Source organism: Suncus etruscus, chromosome 11 (genome assembly GCF_024139225.1).
Source record: "Suncus etruscus isolate mSunEtr1 chromosome 11, mSunEtr1.pri.cur, whole genome shotgun sequence".
Lineage (NCBI taxonomy): Eukaryota > Metazoa > Chordata > Mammalia > Eulipotyphla > Soricidae > Suncus > Suncus etruscus.
The window spans coordinates 42,316,176-42,334,451 of record NC_064858.1 but is presented as its reverse complement, the minus strand read 5'-3'; the positions used below and the strand labels follow the sequence as shown (position 1 = coordinate 42,334,451).

Below are 18,276 nucleotides of genomic sequence, written 5' to 3'. Positions count from 1 at the left end.
AAAGACAATTATGAATACATGGTTCATGTTGTAAAACTTTCAGTATGGAAAAGAACAAATAAAATACAGTATATATGAGCACCATTAGAAATATATGTGTATATGTATATACATGTATAGATCTAAAACTTTACCTGATTTAAAACTCATTTTAATGGGAAGGACAAAATCAAAATTATGAGAATACATTCTTAAGTGAACATACTATAATTTCCTTTAAAATGTTTCATCTAGTATCCTTTGAAAAACTGACAATAAGTAGGAGAGGCAGTAACGGGGCTAAAATGTTTGACGTAAGTACATCACATAGTCCTCCAGCTGGCTAGGTGCGGCCCTGAGCAAAGAACTGAGGGTAATCCCCAAAAACTTCTCTGTATAGTCCAAAAGCTGAGGCAATGGCAGGGGGAATCCCAACAAAATAAAGTAATTAATCTTTTGTAGTGCAAAGTAAATCTTGTGGCTATACAGAAGGCTAATGAGGAAAAAACAATGTGCTCAATCAGTGTTTTCGATCCATAGACAGATCCCAACAGGTGAAGGAAAGGAAAATAACAGAACTAGGTAATAAAGAAATTTACACATAAACTAATAGGACCTAGAATTGCCTCAAAAAAATTGTCATTCAGGCCTCTGATTTTGAATTCAGAACGAATAAGACTATTTTACTGGAAGATTATTCCATCTATAGTAAAAATGATAGTGCCACCATGTTTAATATTTCAAATAAACTAACAGGACCTAGAACTGCCTCAAAGGAATTGTCATTCAGGCCTCAGATTTTGAATTTAGAACGAATAAGACTATTTTACTGGAAGATTATTCTATCTATAGTAAAAATGATAGAGTTGCCTCCATGTTTAATATTTCTTCTAAATTCACCAAAAACTCAGGGAACTGTCCTCTGAAATAATCAATATTGTGGAGTAATAAGAGAGGTTATTGAAAAATCTTCCTTTGAATCCTCATAGATGCATTTTAGAAGAATGTTACAAATCACTGTTATTTTTAGTTTCCCTCACAAGAAACCACATGATCCAGACTGAAGTTCTGTGAAAACAATTATCCTGCGAGTAAGAGTAACGCTATTCACCATTTAGAATACGTTCAATCTCTTCTAGTCTTTTTAAAGCAGCGACTCTTTTTTTCTCAATTTCTTTGATTTCTTTTGTTGTTTTCTGTGGGTTCTCTTTGTCTGCATTTTTTCCTAACTGTTTTTTTGACTTAGACTGACTTTTATTGTCCTGTGATTTTATTGTCTGTGTGGGTCTGGGCTCACTTTTGAGTTCTTTTACGTTTTTGGAGGGGGTTTGGTCTCCTACTGCACCTGAAGTCTTTTCAGCTGCAAGGAACGGTTGTTCTACAAAACTAGCTGAGGAAATTTTATCCCTGACTATACTTAAATGGCGCTGAATATATTCTTCATGTGGTGCCAAGGCCAATGTTTCAACCAGGCATTTTTCAGCTTTTAGCAAGTCCTTCTCTTCAAAATAAACAACACAGAGATTGTGTTTCCCTTGCACGTTGCTTGGATCCATCTCTAAAATCTTTTCAAAACATTTTTTGGCCCCAGATATATCTTTCTTTTGATTCATCAGAATGTCTCCCTTTAAAATGAGTCCCTTGATATGATCAGGATAGTATCTGAGTAGCTCTTCCAAAATTGGTAAAGCCATTAATTCCTTTGATGTCTGAGAATACAGGAGAGCCAGATTAAACAGAGCACTTCTGAAGTCAGCCTGCAGTCTGATGGCCTTTTTCATCCACATCTCTGCTTCTGTGTCCTTTTTGTCATCCATGGCAAGCATCCCAAGATTGAAATATCCATTTGAATCTTGTGGCTCTTCATTTATATAGCTTAGAAGTCGTTTTCTAGCTTCTGGTCTGAGTTTAGCATCACCTTGAAAAATATTAAAACAAATACGTTAAAACTCTGAGAAAAAATGTCATTTACTATTCATATACCAAGAAAAAAAAAAAGGATCAAAAAACTGCTATACCTAAATCAGAAAGCAAAAACTCAGTTTTCATTGAAAAAACATGCATGAAATACTGAAATGATGGTCAGTTTTTCTTTCCTGTGAAGCAGTTAACAGTAATGTAAAGTTCAGGTGAGAAATCTTACCTTACTTTGAGTATCAAAGGAAAAAAAAGAGATTTAAAAGATAGTCCTCAATAATAAAAATATGTATTCCTTTTTTAATTCTGTGACCATTATGACTTTATACACTGCCAAGTTATTTACATAGTCAGTACATATTTATTAACTAGTAATAGAAATATTTCAATCTTAGTAAATTAGACTATGTTATTCTGAATTATTAGGATATTTCAACAGTAAAATCTCACTAAATAAAATAATTATAAAAATGAAGATTACAAACATAAGTTTCTAAGATCAGTTCCACTGAACCCCCACCCCAGTCAAGTTCCACAGCTACACGTCTGAGAGTAGAATCATGTGTTGGCTAGGATGCATCTGTCACAGTTAGAAGGTTAAATTTCCAAAATTATTTTTAAATTATTCTTTTTAAATGAGGGCTTGCTTAAGCTTTCTATTATTTGAAAGCATGATGAAAAAAAATCTGAAAATAAATTTATGTTGAAGTTCTTACCTTAGTTTCTGGCTTAAACATACGAGGATCAATTTTTTATATTGGTTTTCAGTCTCTAATAAACTAAATGTAATATCAACAAAAGTAAACTCTTAGATCCTCTTTGTGTTAAAATACTTTATGATTCATTTTTGGCAACTAAATTAACTAAAATATATATATATATATGTAAAATTAAAAGTGAGGATTGCATGGGGCTAGAAAAGGCACTTGCCCTGTACATAGCTGACTTTGAGTTAATCATTAGAAGACACATCTTGTGTACCCCAAATACTGTCATACATTTGAGTTTCCTTAAACACACACTCCAATACAAGAAAAGACTTCCTAACAAGTCTTAACACAAATCAGAAGAACAACTCACTTGTAATATAACAATGTGAAGTTTTGATGCACACTATACATAAACTATCTGCTATGTGTAATGAAATTTAAGATTTTATTAAAACAACGTACAAGTGTTTAAGTAGGACTATTTTGAGAAAACATACCTGATTCCTGCATTAATATAGCAGAGTTAAATAATGCCAGTTTATGCTTTGGATTTAATTCTAAAGCATGGTTGAAATTTCTTAAGGCTTCACTTGGTTCTTTAAGTTCAATATGAACAATTGCCAAGTTGTACCAAAGATCTGCATTGTTTCTGTCCAACTCTAGTGCTTTAAGATAGGCTTCTCTTGCTTTGAGAGGTTTATTCATTTTTAAGAGCAATTCTCCTCTGTGGAAAAAAATTAAATATAAGCTTTACTTACAACATTGCCACTATATATTATAGATACTATTTTTCACAAATTTTAAGTTTTTCCATATACTTATTATTCTATTTTCTTTTTCTTTTCAATTAGGGTATTAAATAGACATTTTGCCAAATAATACATATTAAAGGCAAAGAGGCACATGAAACATGGTACATGAAATTTTCTTACATGGCAAGTCATTAAAGAGTTACAAATTCAAATCACAGGAACGCCTCATCCCAGTGAACATAGTCAACATCAAAAAGATGTACTATAACAAATGCTGAGAGTATAGAGGAAAAAGGAACCTTGGAGATTACAAATTGGTCCAACCACCACTTGGAAGACAGCGTGAAGGCTTAAAAAACAAAACAAAAACCAAAAAATGGAACTAGTATGTGATCAGCAATTCTGCTTCTTAGAAAACCTTCAAAGAAAGGTAATTCAAAATGATATCTGCCTGTGGGCAGAAATATGTATAGGATGTAAGGCTCTTGCCTTGTGCATGTGGACAAGCACTGACAGGGACTGGGCTGTTTAGGGACAGTTCCTGAGCACAAACACCCTCACTCCAACCCCCTCCAAAAAGATTTCAATAGTCATAACAAATAATTTAAAGCATTTACAGTTTCTAAGCCTGGAAACAACTGGTGACCAGCAATAGACAAATTAATCAAGATGTATTAAAGAGGAAGACATATTACATAGAAAGAACTAACAGTCATAAAAGTTGAAAGAAATCCTATTATTTGTCAAACATGCTGACACTATATTATGTGAAATAAATCAATGACAAGTTATATCATTTATATGTGGAATCTTAAAAACTAATCACACCTATTTGGGAGGACAGTGAATATTTTTCCGGAACCAATAAATAGTAATTGTTTATCTTCAGAAAGAGATCGAGTTGAGATGGGAGGGATATAGTGGTTAGAGCTCTGGCCCTGCGGATTTAGGTTCAATCTCCAGTATCACATTTGGTCCCCTGGCCCTGCCAGGAATAATGTCTGAGTACAGAGCCCAGAGTAAACGCTAGGACTTCTGGGTATGGCTTCTAAGTTACAAACAAAGAAAGAGAACAAACTTGTGGTTATAGAAGATGGAGTGTGGTAAAGAAGAACTTGGGGAGGGCGGTTGATAGGCAAGAACTTGGGTTCAGAAGTCAAGAGCACATGTTTGCATTTATTCGGGGGGTCCTGAGTCTGAACACTAGCAACCAATGGCACCCTGAGCAACTGCTGAGTGTGGCTCTGAAGGCACTTGAGCCCCATAGCCCCAGCTGTACCACGTTCTCCGGCCCTGTCATTGGATTATCTGGCTCTGCTGATTGTGTATTGCCAGGAGTGAGGTCTGGAGTCCCCCAAGAAAAACTAGAAGACTCCCTGTAACATTCTGCTAAAAAATAAAGGGGGGAGGAGAATTCTAACATTAAATAAGTAACTGCAATGTAATGTATAGCACAATTCTAACTGTACATATACAATATAACCAGCATATATATGCATATAAAAACATAAAGACTACATATAAAGAATTCTTGGAAAGAAAATTTTGCCTTTCTATAAAATAAAAAAATTCTAATAAATGTAAAGCTGAAACTTCATAATAAATATATAGCAAACTATATAGCAATTTATATGCTATAAATTTCAAACATGTGATATATATAAATTATTTCTCAATAAGCAGGAAAAATAATTTCTTGAGAGTTAGATATTAGAATTAGAAAGCTTGGGCCCGGAGAGATAGCACAGCGGCATTTGCCTTGCAAGCAGCCGATCCAGGACCAAAGGTGGTTGGTTCGAATCCCGGTGTCCCATATGGTCCCCCCTGCCTGCCAGGAGTAACCCCTGAGCACTGCCGGGTGTGACCCAAAAACCAAAAACCAAAAAAAAAAAAAAAAAAAAAAAAAAAGAAAGCTTATTCATTTTTTTTGTTTGATTTTTGAGTCTACATCCAGCAGTGATCAAGGTTTACTCCTGGCTCTATTCTTAGAAATCACTGCTGGCAGTCTCGGGAAGCATATAGGGATGGAACCTGGTCAGCAGCGTGCAAAGCCAATGTCTTACCCACTATGCTATTGATCCATTTCCAAACAGTTGAAGAATGAGTTTAATAAAGTAAAAACTTTTAAACAGATAAAAGTAAGGAATATTTTCTATACCTTTCATATAAAATATAATGTTGCTATGTTAAGTTACAGAGTTCTTTGTAGATTTCATATCAAACAATTAAAGTTAGTCTAGAAAGTGCTTCTATCCTCCTGGTTACTAACAGAAATGACTGTAAGAAAAACAAAGCCAAGACAGTTAAAATAGGTGTAACATATATGCAATTGTATCTTCAATGCTCTCTTGCACTCTCTGAGGTAAATTACCTACCTGCTAATGTAAGCTTGCTTGAAGTCGGGCCTCATGCTGATTGCTTGCCGGTATAGCTGATCTGCTTCTTCTAGTCGTGACTCGTTTGCACGAATGAGGTTTGCCAGATTGATGTAGACATTTAAATGGTTAGGGGCAATTCTGGCTGCGTATTTTTTACCAGGAATAATCTGTTCAAAAGAAAGGCATTCTCATATTTTGACAATTCATCACAGAACTAAAGTAAAAACTTCCTTCAAGAGGTTCATTTATAATTTACACAGAGGGACCAGAGAGAGAGACTAGGGACTCAGATGCTTGCTGTATACAGTTGGCCGATGCTTAATTCTCAGTGCTATGTATGGTCTCCTAAGTACCACCAGGATGATCCTGGAGCAGAGCAAGCTCTGCACATGGCAGGATTTAGCCCAAATTCCAAAATAAATCAAGTAAAAATAAAACAGAACATAGAGAAATCAATTTCACTGCCAGATTAAATGCCAAATATGTGAAAGTAGGACTGGAGAGACAGCTCAAAATGCAGAACCCCTGCTTTGCATGCTGGATACGGAGCCTCATTCCTCGAACCACAGAGTCTCGTAAGCACCATCAGGCGCTACTCCTGTCTCTGTGCTCAGGGTTCACTCCAGATGGGGCTCAGAGGGCCATATGTGGCACATGTTGGCCTTGTGCCCTGTCTACTGTACTATCACTTGGGCAGTAGTTATCCTTTAAGAATATTATTATTCTTAAATAAACCTTATAAGAATATGGCTATTGAATGCTTTACTCTTTATACCATATGCAGAAGACATGCATTTTCAGTTTAGAGAATTCTACTCAATATGGACAACTGGTAAACATGACACAGCAGGAAGATATTTTGACAACATACTTGAGGCATCAGTGATTTGGCCATCATATAAGATTCTTCTGCTTCTTTGGTTCTATTTAAATTTTTGTAAGTTCTTCCTACATTCATGTGGGCACCTATATCATCTAAAATAAAAAAATATTGACAAATTACTTAATATTAGGTGAAAATACTTAATTACTCAGTAATAATTACTAAATAATATAAGTGCAAACTTGGAAACATTTCTAGCAATAGACATAATAGAAAAAAACCCAAAAAGTTTAGCCTCCTTTTTAAAGTTCTTCTAACATTTAGTCACACATGCTTTATTTATGTCTTTTTTAATCAACCCCCATCCCAATTCTTTCCCATCCTTGAGCCCTTACCCAGCATCATCATTTCTTATTAAAAACATCTAACAGAGTTTTCAGTACTAATTGTCTTCAACTTCTTTTCCTCTACTCTCCTAACAAGTCTTTATCACTCCAGCAAAATTGCTTGTTAAATGTCACCGAACTGGCAGATTAAGATAAAATCCTTGGCCCAATAGAAGTAGCTCTTATATTTAATTCAACTCAAAACAAACCAGCAGCAAACACTATAGTAGTTAAGTTACTTGGGACTAAATCTTGAAAAACATGCATGATTTTCCTAAATAGAGTAAAGTTTTTAAAAGAAAAAATTTAAATAGCTTTATTAATGCTTACCTGGCTGAACATGGGTAGCCTGTAAGAAGTATTTCAAAGCCCTCTCAAAGTTCTTTTCATTTTCCAGAGCATGGCCAACATTATTCCATAATTTAGCATTATTTTTATTTACCTTAAATAAACAAATACAGGTAGATATAAGATATACTAAAAGTACTATTTCAATTAATACAGATAATTATTTGGCAAACAAAGAAAACATTCTATGGAAATTTCTGTGAACAGCTAAGGCTGTCAAACAGTATAAACAGGGGCCAGAGCAATAGTACAGTGTTTGCCTTGCATGCGGCCAACACAGGACAGACCCCGGCTTGATTCCCAGCATCCCATATGGTCCCCTTAGCTTGCCAGGAGCGATTTCTGAGCAAAGAGCTAGGAGTAACCCCTGAGCACTACCAGGTATGACCACAAAAACAGAAAAAAATAAAATAAAAAAAGGTATGAACATTCAGTTAAAACCTCGGGTATAAAATATACAGCATAGCAACTAGAGTAACAATAATATACTGTATATCTGAATGCTGCCAAAGTAGGTGTCACAAGAAAAAGAATTATCAATTGCAGTAACTGTTTACTGAAACTGTTATTATTTTATTATGTCTTAAATATATAATATATACACATATATACTATAAATACAAAGTTACATATTAATTATAGCCCAATAAGACAATTAGCAGAAATCATAATACAACACACAACTCAGTACAATACTGATATTAATGTGCATGAAGTATTTTTATAGAGATATCCTTGGAATTGGGGACAAAGAAATAAATGACACAGCTCCACTAAAAATACTCTCTAGCTTTCAATATCAACATCTTAAAACCTGACTTCACTTTACAGAATTATTAAGAATTTTATTGAAATGATAGTGCTATTTGACAACTCCTGCTCTATTTGTATGAAGAGAATATACTTAGCAGTGCTCAGAGATCACCACTGGTGTGACTATGGTACCATTTGTGGTATGGGTTTCAATCCAGGTCTGCTGAGTACAAATGCCTCAACTGCTGTACTATCACTCAGGCCACACTATTTGTATTCCTTGTAGAAAGTATTTGAATATAAGCATGTTTAAACTGCAAGCACTACTCATTTGTGGGCTCAAATAAAGCCACTCAGTCTCTTAAGAAAATAAGGACCCTGGGATTAAAATTCTAAGCTACTTTATGCTTTCAAACTTCACATGTTTCTGCCATAGACAATGAATGGTCTGAGACAAGGAATGAGTTGATGGGGGCTAGATGACTGGGGCTCTGGTTATGATCACCATCTGGGAGTAAGGCAAGCATTATTTGGAAAAATGGTTTTTACTGCTCTACCTTGATTTTGATTTGATAAGAACAGTAATGTGATGTCATCTCTCTGCATACTTTTTGTTTGTTTGCTTTTTGGGCCAGAAACAGTGGCAGTCAGGGGTTACTCCTGGCTCTGCGCTCAGAAATCATCCCTGGCAGGCTCAGGGGACCATATGGGATACCAGAGATTGAACCCAGGTTGGCCATGTGCAAGGCCTTCCTTGCTGCAGACATACCTGCTGTGCTTCTGCTCTGATCCCTCTCTCTGTATACTTCTAAGCTAAGGTAAAGAGTACAGTGGTAGAAGAGGAGAGTCAGCTGATTTTAGGAGATTACCGTCAAGTAATAAAGGACTATCAAAATCAGGCAGTGATTCAGGAAAACTGGTGAATAGTGGGCTGGAGAAATTCTGCAGTGGGTAAGGCACTGGGTTCAATATCTGGAACTGCTTATTTCCCCCAAGCCCTGCCAGTAGGGATCAATGAGAAGAGTCAGTTCTGAGAGCATAGCTGGATAAATCCCCAAACAAGAAAAACCGCTGAGCTAATAAAGGCAATGGAGAGAATGTACAGAAAAAGTCTACAGGAAGAAGACAATTTAGTGACTCAAAGAAGAACATCACTGGATTATGGGAGTTGGGGGAGGGTATCTCATAATTTTTGTTTGGGTTATAAACAAAAACAAAACAAATACCTAAGTTTTAGAAATACTCTATTTCTATTTATTCTGCTAACTCTACATACAGCCCATTGAGTGGCTCCTTTCTGCTACTTTCTTTTCTCTAGTGTTGAACTACTAGTTACCCCTCACATTGTTGGGAGGGCTATTTCTTGTTATGTGTTTTATTTCATCAAATCTAAGATTCATTAATTACAACTCACCATTACTTTCTGTAGCATTAAAACAATAAAAAAAAGACACTAACTGTAAGATTGCTTGCATTGTCATATTTATTCTGATTTCAGAAATATTAAGAAGTAAAATAAATATGTACATACCTTAAGAACTAATGAAATAAAACATCATTATCAGAACTTCTTAACGTTTTGAGTTTCTAACTATTATTTAGAAATCATTCATATATGCTACAGAAAAACAAATACATGCTACTCAGAGCATTTAGTTACAGAACATATGTCTAATAATTTTTATTAAGTTTTAAAAGTTTTGGGTTTTTTTTTTTTCTTTTTGGACCACACCCGGTGATGCTCAGGGGTTACTCCTGGATATGTGCTCAGAAATCGCTCTTGGATTGGGGGATCATATGGGATGCTGGGGGATCGAAATGCAGTCCATCTTAGGTTGGTGTGTGCAAGGCAAATGCCCTACCACCGTGGCACTGCTCTGGCCCCAAGTTTTAAAGTTTTAATATTACTAGTTAAATGTCCACTTGAAAGTGACATTTTAGACATGGCTGTAAGAAATCAAAATATTTTGAATCAATAGTTTCATTTTCTAGCTGTAAGTCTTTCTGTATCTCAGGTAAATCTTATGAATTTCATTTAACAAACGTATATACACAGTTCACTAAGATTAATGAGTTGCCATAGTGTCCTTTCATTCTGTATCATACTTTACCTTCAAGGCTGACATAAATAGTGTATATTCGGACTCCCAGTCCCAGTTTCTATGGAGAGTTTTTAAAGCATGCGTGAAGATCACCATAGACAGAAAAGCCCAAGATAACTTTCTTAATACACTGTTTAAAACAAGAGAAAAACAAACTATTTACAATAGCTAAACAATTTCAGAACATAAATAAGGAATTAGGTTAACTTCTCCCAAATAATCATACTTTAATTTACTCTAAAAACTAACTATACTTTATTATACCAGTTATACTGTATTGGTTCCCGAATTTATGGATTCATCCAGGGATGTTTGGTCAGTGGCACTGGCTGATGTGGAACTTGGCGATTTGAAATGCCGTAGTAGAATTAAATAACTATACCTTGAGAGGAGAATCTCAAAGGATTACCTTAATGAGGTTCTCAGAGCCAAAAGCAATACAGAATTTCTACTGCAGGGGTGTGGCAGGGAAAGGGGATATAAGTAGTCTTAACCCCCAAGTAGTAAACCATTAACTCTTTTCAGTCTTTTCCCATAGAAGTATTCTAGTAACTACTTCTATTTAAAAAAGCCTTAGATTTCCTAACAAACTGATAAAATAATTTTTCACTTTTATACTCATGTTGTAACCCATAATTTGAACAATTTTTGTGTTTAGTATTAACAACAGCTATATTTAAATATGTACTTAGAATATATTCTACAGATTATCACAACATTCTGAAAAATTTCCATTTTAAAGCTAATTTTATTGGGAATTACAATAAAACGCTTTCTAAAAATAAAATAACAAATTAAAAAAATCACATTAATACAGCTACTTATTTGGAATTCAATTCCCCTATCTATAAAATACTACCCATATTCTAAATAACATCACTGTTTATATTTGCTACTAAGAAGCAATTTTATATATATTTAGGGCAGTTAGGAAGAAATAAGTTTGAATTCTGTGAATTAAAACGTGACTGACTGGAAAATGAAGCGAGACAATCAATTCTTGCAAACTGTGCCCCAAACTGTTCTGTTATTATTGAACTAGAACAAAAATAAATAAATAAACCAGCGAGGCTAGAAGATTATGATAAAAGGTAGTGCTGATAGCAAGAATCAGATAGCACTGTATAGCACTTACTGGAAGTGATAATGACCATTTTTAACTTTAGTCCAATATCCTTGCTTTCATTTGTGTCTAACACAAAAATTTGTTGCATCTCAGGATAAAAAAAGTAAAAGCATGTAACTATGGGGGGAAAACAGAGGATGAGGAAGGGGCAAAAAGTTTTCTTAACCTTAATTGCCCAAGAGGAGAAGATAAAAAAGAATAATAGTATAAAAAAATCTAACTTATAAAATCGAACAAAATAAACATTTTAAATACTTCAGTGATATTATCCTTAATTCCACAGCTGGTAAGCATTACAATTTTAATTCACCTTTAATATTAACCAATTAATTTTACCTTTTGTTTGATATTTTCTGCCATCCATGGGCTACCAAAATACAGAACCCCATGCTAGGAACATATAAAACTCGCTCAGCAACAACAAATCCAACTGGAAAAAAAAGGTTTGATGCCGGTATAAATGGCAATGCCATTAAGCAAAGTGCCTACAAAAAAAAGATGATTACTTTAAATAAAGTCAAAAACTGTACAGACACTCAAATGCATATAGTTTATTATTTACTTTGAATAATGTGAATTGTATAGAAAGTAATTTTAACATAGAGAAGGCAAAGTAACGATGGTAACAATTATCGGGTGTATATTTGCAAGGTGAGAGAAGCTGAATACTAGAACTTAAAATTAAGACTCAGGTTGGAGTGAAAGCAAAGCTGGTGGGGCATTTGCCTTGCACACAGCCCGACCAGGGACTGATCCGAAATTGATCTCTGGCATCTCTGAGCTTGCCAGGAGCGATTTCTGAGCACATAGCCAGGAATAATTTCTCAATGCAAATGGCTGTGGCCCAAATCCCACCCAAAAAAAAGAAATCAAAATTAAGACTCAATAAATTAAAATTAGGGGCCAGAGTAGTGGCACAGCGATAGGGTGTTTGCCTTGCATGTGGCTGACCTAGGACAGACTATGGTTCGAACTCCAGAGATCCCACATGGTCCCCCAAGTCAGGAGTGATTTCTGAGCGCAGAGACAGGAGTAACCCCAATTGTGGCCCAAAAACCAAAACCAAACCAAACAAAAAATTAATTCCTTAAAAAAAAAAAACAAAGTTAGGGGCCAGCGCGGTGGCACTAGAGATAAGGTGTCTGCCTTGCCAGTGCTAGCCTAGGATGGACTGCAGTTCGATCCCGGCGTCCCATATGGTCCCCCAAGCCAGGAGCGACTTCTGAGCACATAGCCAGGAGTAATTTTTGAATGTCACCGGGTGTGGCCCAAAAACCAGAAACAAAACAAAACAAAACAGCAACAACAACAAAAAAAACTCAAAAGTTAGCAATAATTCTTATACTTTTAACTTATTTACATGTGGTAAACTAAATAAGAGAAAGTTGTTCAAATAAATTTTAAAAAGCAAACTACAAAAATGTTGATAAATAGCGAAAATGTCAATTTTTATCATCTTACTACTCTATCGACTAGAAATTGAAAAAAAAAAAGAAAAAAAAAGTTTCAAGGGAACAGACTATTGCTTGTATAATTCAGAACAGTTTTTCATAATCTGATAAGGCCATACACATGTAACAGAAAATTAGCATATGTACAAAACTGCTATTTTCAATGCAATAGTCTTTTGAAAGAATTGCTAAGATTTTTAAAATTTATTATTTTTTTTTTGTTTTGGGGCCCCACTCAGTGGCACTCAAGTTAGTCATGGCTCTGCGCTCAGAAATCACTCCTACTCCTACTAGGTTCGGGTGTCCATATGGAATGCTTGGGATCAACATGAATTGGTCATGTGCAAGGCAAATGTCCTACCTGCAGTGCTCAGACCCGCTGCTGAGATTTTATTACTAAATACTTAAAAAAAATGCTTAGATTGATTCCTCATTTTGAAACTGGACTTTCAGCCATTACAAATGGATGGAGAGAAATAATGAGTACACAGATAATCTGTGAGAAAAATTAGTTGGTCATTAAGACCAATGTTTTTATAGACACCTACTTTCATATTTTGTTTTGTATCATCTACTTGAACAAATTAGTTGAGCCTTCACTATCAGAGTATTCTATCTAAAGAGAGAGAAAAAATTTTATTTTCGGAGATATTTTTTTTATCTTAGTAAAGTGAAATATAGATATATAAATGCTTGCATATAAATTGATATAATCCTAGATTCGTATCCATTGGGAAAAAGTTTATAATAAAATATGGTCAAAAGATTGTAAAAAGAAATGTTCTTACTAAATTGCAAATGGATTCTATCTAATAAGTCACCTAAATTCTATTAGGAAACATTTAAATTTCTTACCATTAAAACAGTCTTAGAGGAATCACCAGGATATCGGAGACTGAATACTCCCAAAGACCCCAGTAAGCCAAAGAAAATAAATGTAGCAAAATTTCGAACATCTAGAAATGACTCTATCAGCGGTATGGTGCCCATGGTCCAATCACAGCAGAGCTCAGACGGATTCAACAGCAGCCAAGCATTGACAGGAAGGAGGTAGTTAAAAGTGAGCTGTCTGGTGGGTGTTGGGCTCACAGCTGCCGGATTATCAAACCTGCAGAAACAATGAAGAAAACAATCTTCAAGACACCTTTATTTGGTGTTCCACCTTTTCTCCTACTATGTATAAAAATAACTTATGCCTAATTTACATTTCCCCCTGCCAGAGACACATACAGCCTGAAAATATAATCACTTTAAAAACAACTGCGACTGAGCAGAACTTCTGGAACCACACTGAAAGACTCTGTCTGAGGTTCTGTCCAAGGATCTGAACAAAAACCAAGACCATTAATTGCAGAAGACCAATTACAACAATAATGATGAAACAGAATCTCTAGAACCGTAAAGAAAATCTCTCTCCTAGCCTTCGTTCCATGACCTACGCAAATACCAAAATCTCTTGCTACAGAGGCCTTATGTTATTATCCGCAATTGAGTAGAAAGTTTCCTGGCACCATAAAAAAATTCGAGATGTGAAAATGAATGTGTATGGATCCTGTAGTAGTTCCCATGGCAGTATGCTTCAAGGGTGGAGAAACCCTGTTATCTCTTGGACCAAGGGAATTTCTTCTCCAATTTCCCCAAAACTTACTGTGTCTATGGTTTTTACTTATTTATTTTTCCTTCCTTATTTTTCTCTCTTTTTCTTGTGTTGTTTTACCTTTTCCCCCTTTCTTCTTCTAAATTCATATTTATAACACCTAGATAATTCCTTCTAGGGTTTTTTTTTCTTTCTTTTCCCCCTTTTCATTTCTTATACTTCCAATAGAACCACATTACTAAAATCATCATGCTCAGTCTCATAATTGGAAGGGGAAAAATGGATGGTATCAGGACCAGACAGTCATATAAATATTTAGTGGAAATAAAGAATGATCACACTTGAACACCAAATCTAGTCAACGACAACAGAATCAATATCATACCTACAACAAGCTGTGCAAGTGGGCACCAGTTACACTAGCATCCTGGGGGGTAAAGGAGGGAAAAGTGGGATACATGCTGAGAAAAGGGATGGAGGGAGAACAACACTGGTGGTAGGAATTACCCTTATTCCTTTTCATTATGTACCTTAAATATTACTCTGAAAGATGTGTAACTCTGGCCACAATAAAAAAAAAAAAAGTAGTGTGTAACAAAAATGGTTGTTTTTTAATGACCAAGAGATACCCATCAAGATTAAGAACTCACATTCCTATTTATGCACAATATACATTTAAAACAACTGCTAATACACTGAAGGAAGACTCAACAGAAAATACTGGCTTAAAAGAAAAATTAAAGAGAAGGGCTTAGCAGATAAATCAAAAACAAATTACCTCCCAAAATTGAATAAACATTCTTCTTCAATGCACATTCTCCAAGATACAAATATCACAAAGGCAAAGTTATTAAGTTAATTTATAAAAAAAACCTATTCATTATGTTTATATTGCATTTTCTTGACATTCATACTATATACTTTTGACATTTTATTATCCCTTGAAGATAAACTGTAGAAAGCAAAGAAAGGATGTACCAAAAAGCCCCTCAAATAGCATTGCCTAAACAACACAGCAAACACTTACAAGCCTGTGAGGAAATTAAATAACAAAAATATTCTCAACATCAAAAATAACAAAAGCCAAAAAAACCCCCCGAAAAACAAAAATAAAGGAGGCACAGGGAACAAAGGGAAAAAGAAAAAGCTATTAATATGGTAGATTTACACCAAACCTTATCTATAGTTTTACTAGCTGTAAGTCAGGGGTCTCAAACTCAATTTACCTGGGGCCGCAAGAGGCAAAGTCCAGGGTGATCCTTTAGTGCAAAGTCAGTAGTAAGCTTTGAACATTGGGGGGTGTGACCCAAACAACTAAAACAAAACAAAACAAAACAAAAAAAGATTCCTCTAGGGCAGGGCCACAAAATGTTGTATGGAGGGCCGGAAATAGCCCGCGGACCATGAGTTTGAGACCCCTTCATTCAAAACAGCTAGTTCAAAGGTGACCTAACTATATTTTGTAGCCTAATAAAAATCCACTTCAAACAGGTATTCTCCTTTGTTACCTTCTCTTTGTGCCTGTGGAAGTAGTCTTTGCTGTTTAATTAAAAACTTAAAAAAATTTTTTGGGGGGGAGCATTTGGGCCATACCCAACTGTGTCAGGAGTTACTCCTAGCTCTGCACTAAGGAATCACTCCTGAAGGCTTAGGTACCAAATGAGATGCTGGGGATCAATCTCAGGTCAGTCATGTGCAAGGGAAGTGTGACTATCTACTATGCTATTTCTCTGGCCCTTACTTTATCTTAAATAAGCTTTACTTTAGTTATCTTCTCCATCCCAGATACAGATTAAAAAGTAAAATAAAAGATACACATATAATGCCAACAAAAGATAGCTTGACTGCTTCTATTAATATAAAGCAAAGTGAATTTCTGAGTAAAGACAACAGGGATAGAAAAGTTCATTTAAAAAATGTTAGACATCAATTCATTTGCAAGAAAAAAAAATTCTAAATGCTTATACATCTAATAAGGTCCCAAACACAAGAAACAAAAGTTGAAATGCAAGGAGAAATACAAAAATTTATAATTATTGTCAGAGATTTTAGTAATTACAGTAAATAGAGAAGAGAAATATAGAAGTTCTCTCAAATATCACTTAGGATTTAACACAACTTTAATTGGGGGTCAAACTTAACATGTATGTCTAATTTATTAGTAGATTTTAAATTTAAATTTATATTTTCTAAAATTAAAATACATCAAGAATCTGTTCAAAATACTTGAATGTAAGTTAGACTTTCTGGAACATTTATAATTCATTAAAAGTCCAAGTTAAAAAGAATGATGAAAAATAAAAAACAGAATTTCATACCTGGTAAACACTGGAAGTTGGGACTGAATAACCTGCACTCTGATCACAACAAGCAATAGTGTACTAAACATCAGAACAATGAGCTTTATCAGAGTCTGCAGCAAGGAAAATGGAATACTGCCCTTTCCACGAAGAAACTGTCCAGCAGTAGTGATTAATAATGGCAAAGTATACTGGAAAAGAGAAGTTTAAAAAACAACACATCATAATGTTTTCAATTACATAGCACTTTCAAAACAGAAAAAAAAGAACATGATTATAAAATATGAAATAATCAATAGAGGGGCCGGGTAGGTGGCGCTGGAGGTAAGGTGTCTGCCTTGCAAGCGCTAGCCAAGGAAGGACCGCGGTTCGATCCCCCGGCGTCCCATATGGTCCCCCCAAGCCAGGGGCGATTTCTGAGCACATAGCCAGGAGTAACCCCTGAGCGTCAAACGGGTGTGGCCCAAAAACCAAAAAAAAAAAAAAAAAAAAAGAAATAATCAATAGAACCAATAATAAAACAGCCAAATGCTCTTTTGATTCCATTTGAATCTTCTGATTTCATTGAAGTGACAGAAAATGTTAAATAACTATCACAAAATATAAAGAATAACCATGTTTGTTTCTCAAATTCTGGTACTATTAAAGGTAAGCAGATCTATTGATTTAATAAAACATTTAGAAAATAAATTTATTATTTCCCCATTCAAATAGGCTAGATATAGCAACAAGAAAAATTGTACTTTGTCTTACCTTCTGGGCAATAAATACTTCATATACACAGCAGATTCCTACAACTGTTATTCCTTGTTCTTTACACAGTGTGGCAACAGCTACTAAAAATACCGTCAAAGCGATTGGAGTCCATACTGCAATTTAAAAAAAAATTACACATTTTATAAGATCATGATGGATGTTAAATATAATATAAAAAACTTTACTTGTGAACCTGTATTCACATTTGTGTTATTATTTAATTATATGCAGCTTAAATAAAAAAATGAGCATTTAAAACAATTATAGGGGAAAAAAAGCCTATAGGAAAATTCAGGCTTCATTTCATACTAACAACATATCAGTGTGAAATGACTAATACCTTTAATTATACAAAATCCATAGTTTACACCCATAATTTATTAAAAACTTGAAATTGAATTGGGCAAAACTGAGCTGGGAAAAGTAAATATCATTCTTATTTTCAAAGACTATACAGAGTTTGGAGAGACAGTGCAGGAGTTAGTTAAGGCAGTCATCTTGCTTGTGGTGATTCATGGCACTACAGAGTGCTCCATGCATGGCTGCAAGTGACTTCCAAACACAAAGCTGGGAGTAGCTCCAGGAACAAAAAAGTCCACATTTCTCAAAAGTTCATACAAAACTGAGTGGTGTAATAAGCATTTAAAAACTGTCTTAAGGGGCCAGAGTAGTGGCGTGGAGCAGTAAGGTGTCTGCCTTGCCAGCGCTAGCCTAGGGCAGACTGTGGTTTGACCCCCCAGCGTCCCATGTGGTCCTCCAAGCCAGGACGATTTCTGAGGGCATAGCCAGGAGTGGTCCCTGAGAATCACCAGGTGTGACCCAAAAAAACCAAACCAAACCAAAACAAATTGTCTTAAAAAAAAAAATCATAACACAGAAAACTAGATCACCGCTGGAC

General features: G+C 35.1%; 1 protein-coding gene across 1 annotated transcript in view; it reads right to left on the bottom strand.

Moving 5' to 3' along the window:
* Nucleotides 1-257: 257 nt before the first annotated feature.
* TMTC3 (transmembrane O-mannosyltransferase targeting cadherins 3) overlaps nucleotides 258-18,276 on the bottom strand; it is a 46,840-nt gene continuing 28,821 nt past the window's right edge. The window contains exons 5-14 of the mRNA XM_049783111.1: nucleotides 17,376-17,491; nucleotides 16,641-16,813; nucleotides 13,581-13,833; nucleotides 11,611-11,759; nucleotides 10,158-10,278; nucleotides 7,276-7,387; nucleotides 6,608-6,711; nucleotides 5,734-5,903; nucleotides 3,104-3,330; nucleotides 258-1,897 (exon numbers count right to left, since the gene is read on the bottom strand). Of these exons, the coding sequence (XP_049639068.1) occupies nucleotides 1,083-1,897; nucleotides 3,104-3,330; nucleotides 5,734-5,903; nucleotides 6,608-6,711; nucleotides 7,276-7,387; nucleotides 10,158-10,278; nucleotides 11,611-11,759; nucleotides 13,581-13,833; nucleotides 16,641-16,813; nucleotides 17,376-17,491 (2,240 nt within the window). The 3' untranslated portion in view covers nucleotides 258-1,082. The remainder of the gene's footprint in view (nucleotides 1,898-3,103; nucleotides 3,331-5,733; nucleotides 5,904-6,607; nucleotides 6,712-7,275; nucleotides 7,388-10,157; nucleotides 10,279-11,610; nucleotides 11,760-13,580; nucleotides 13,834-16,640; nucleotides 16,814-17,375; nucleotides 17,492-18,276) is intronic.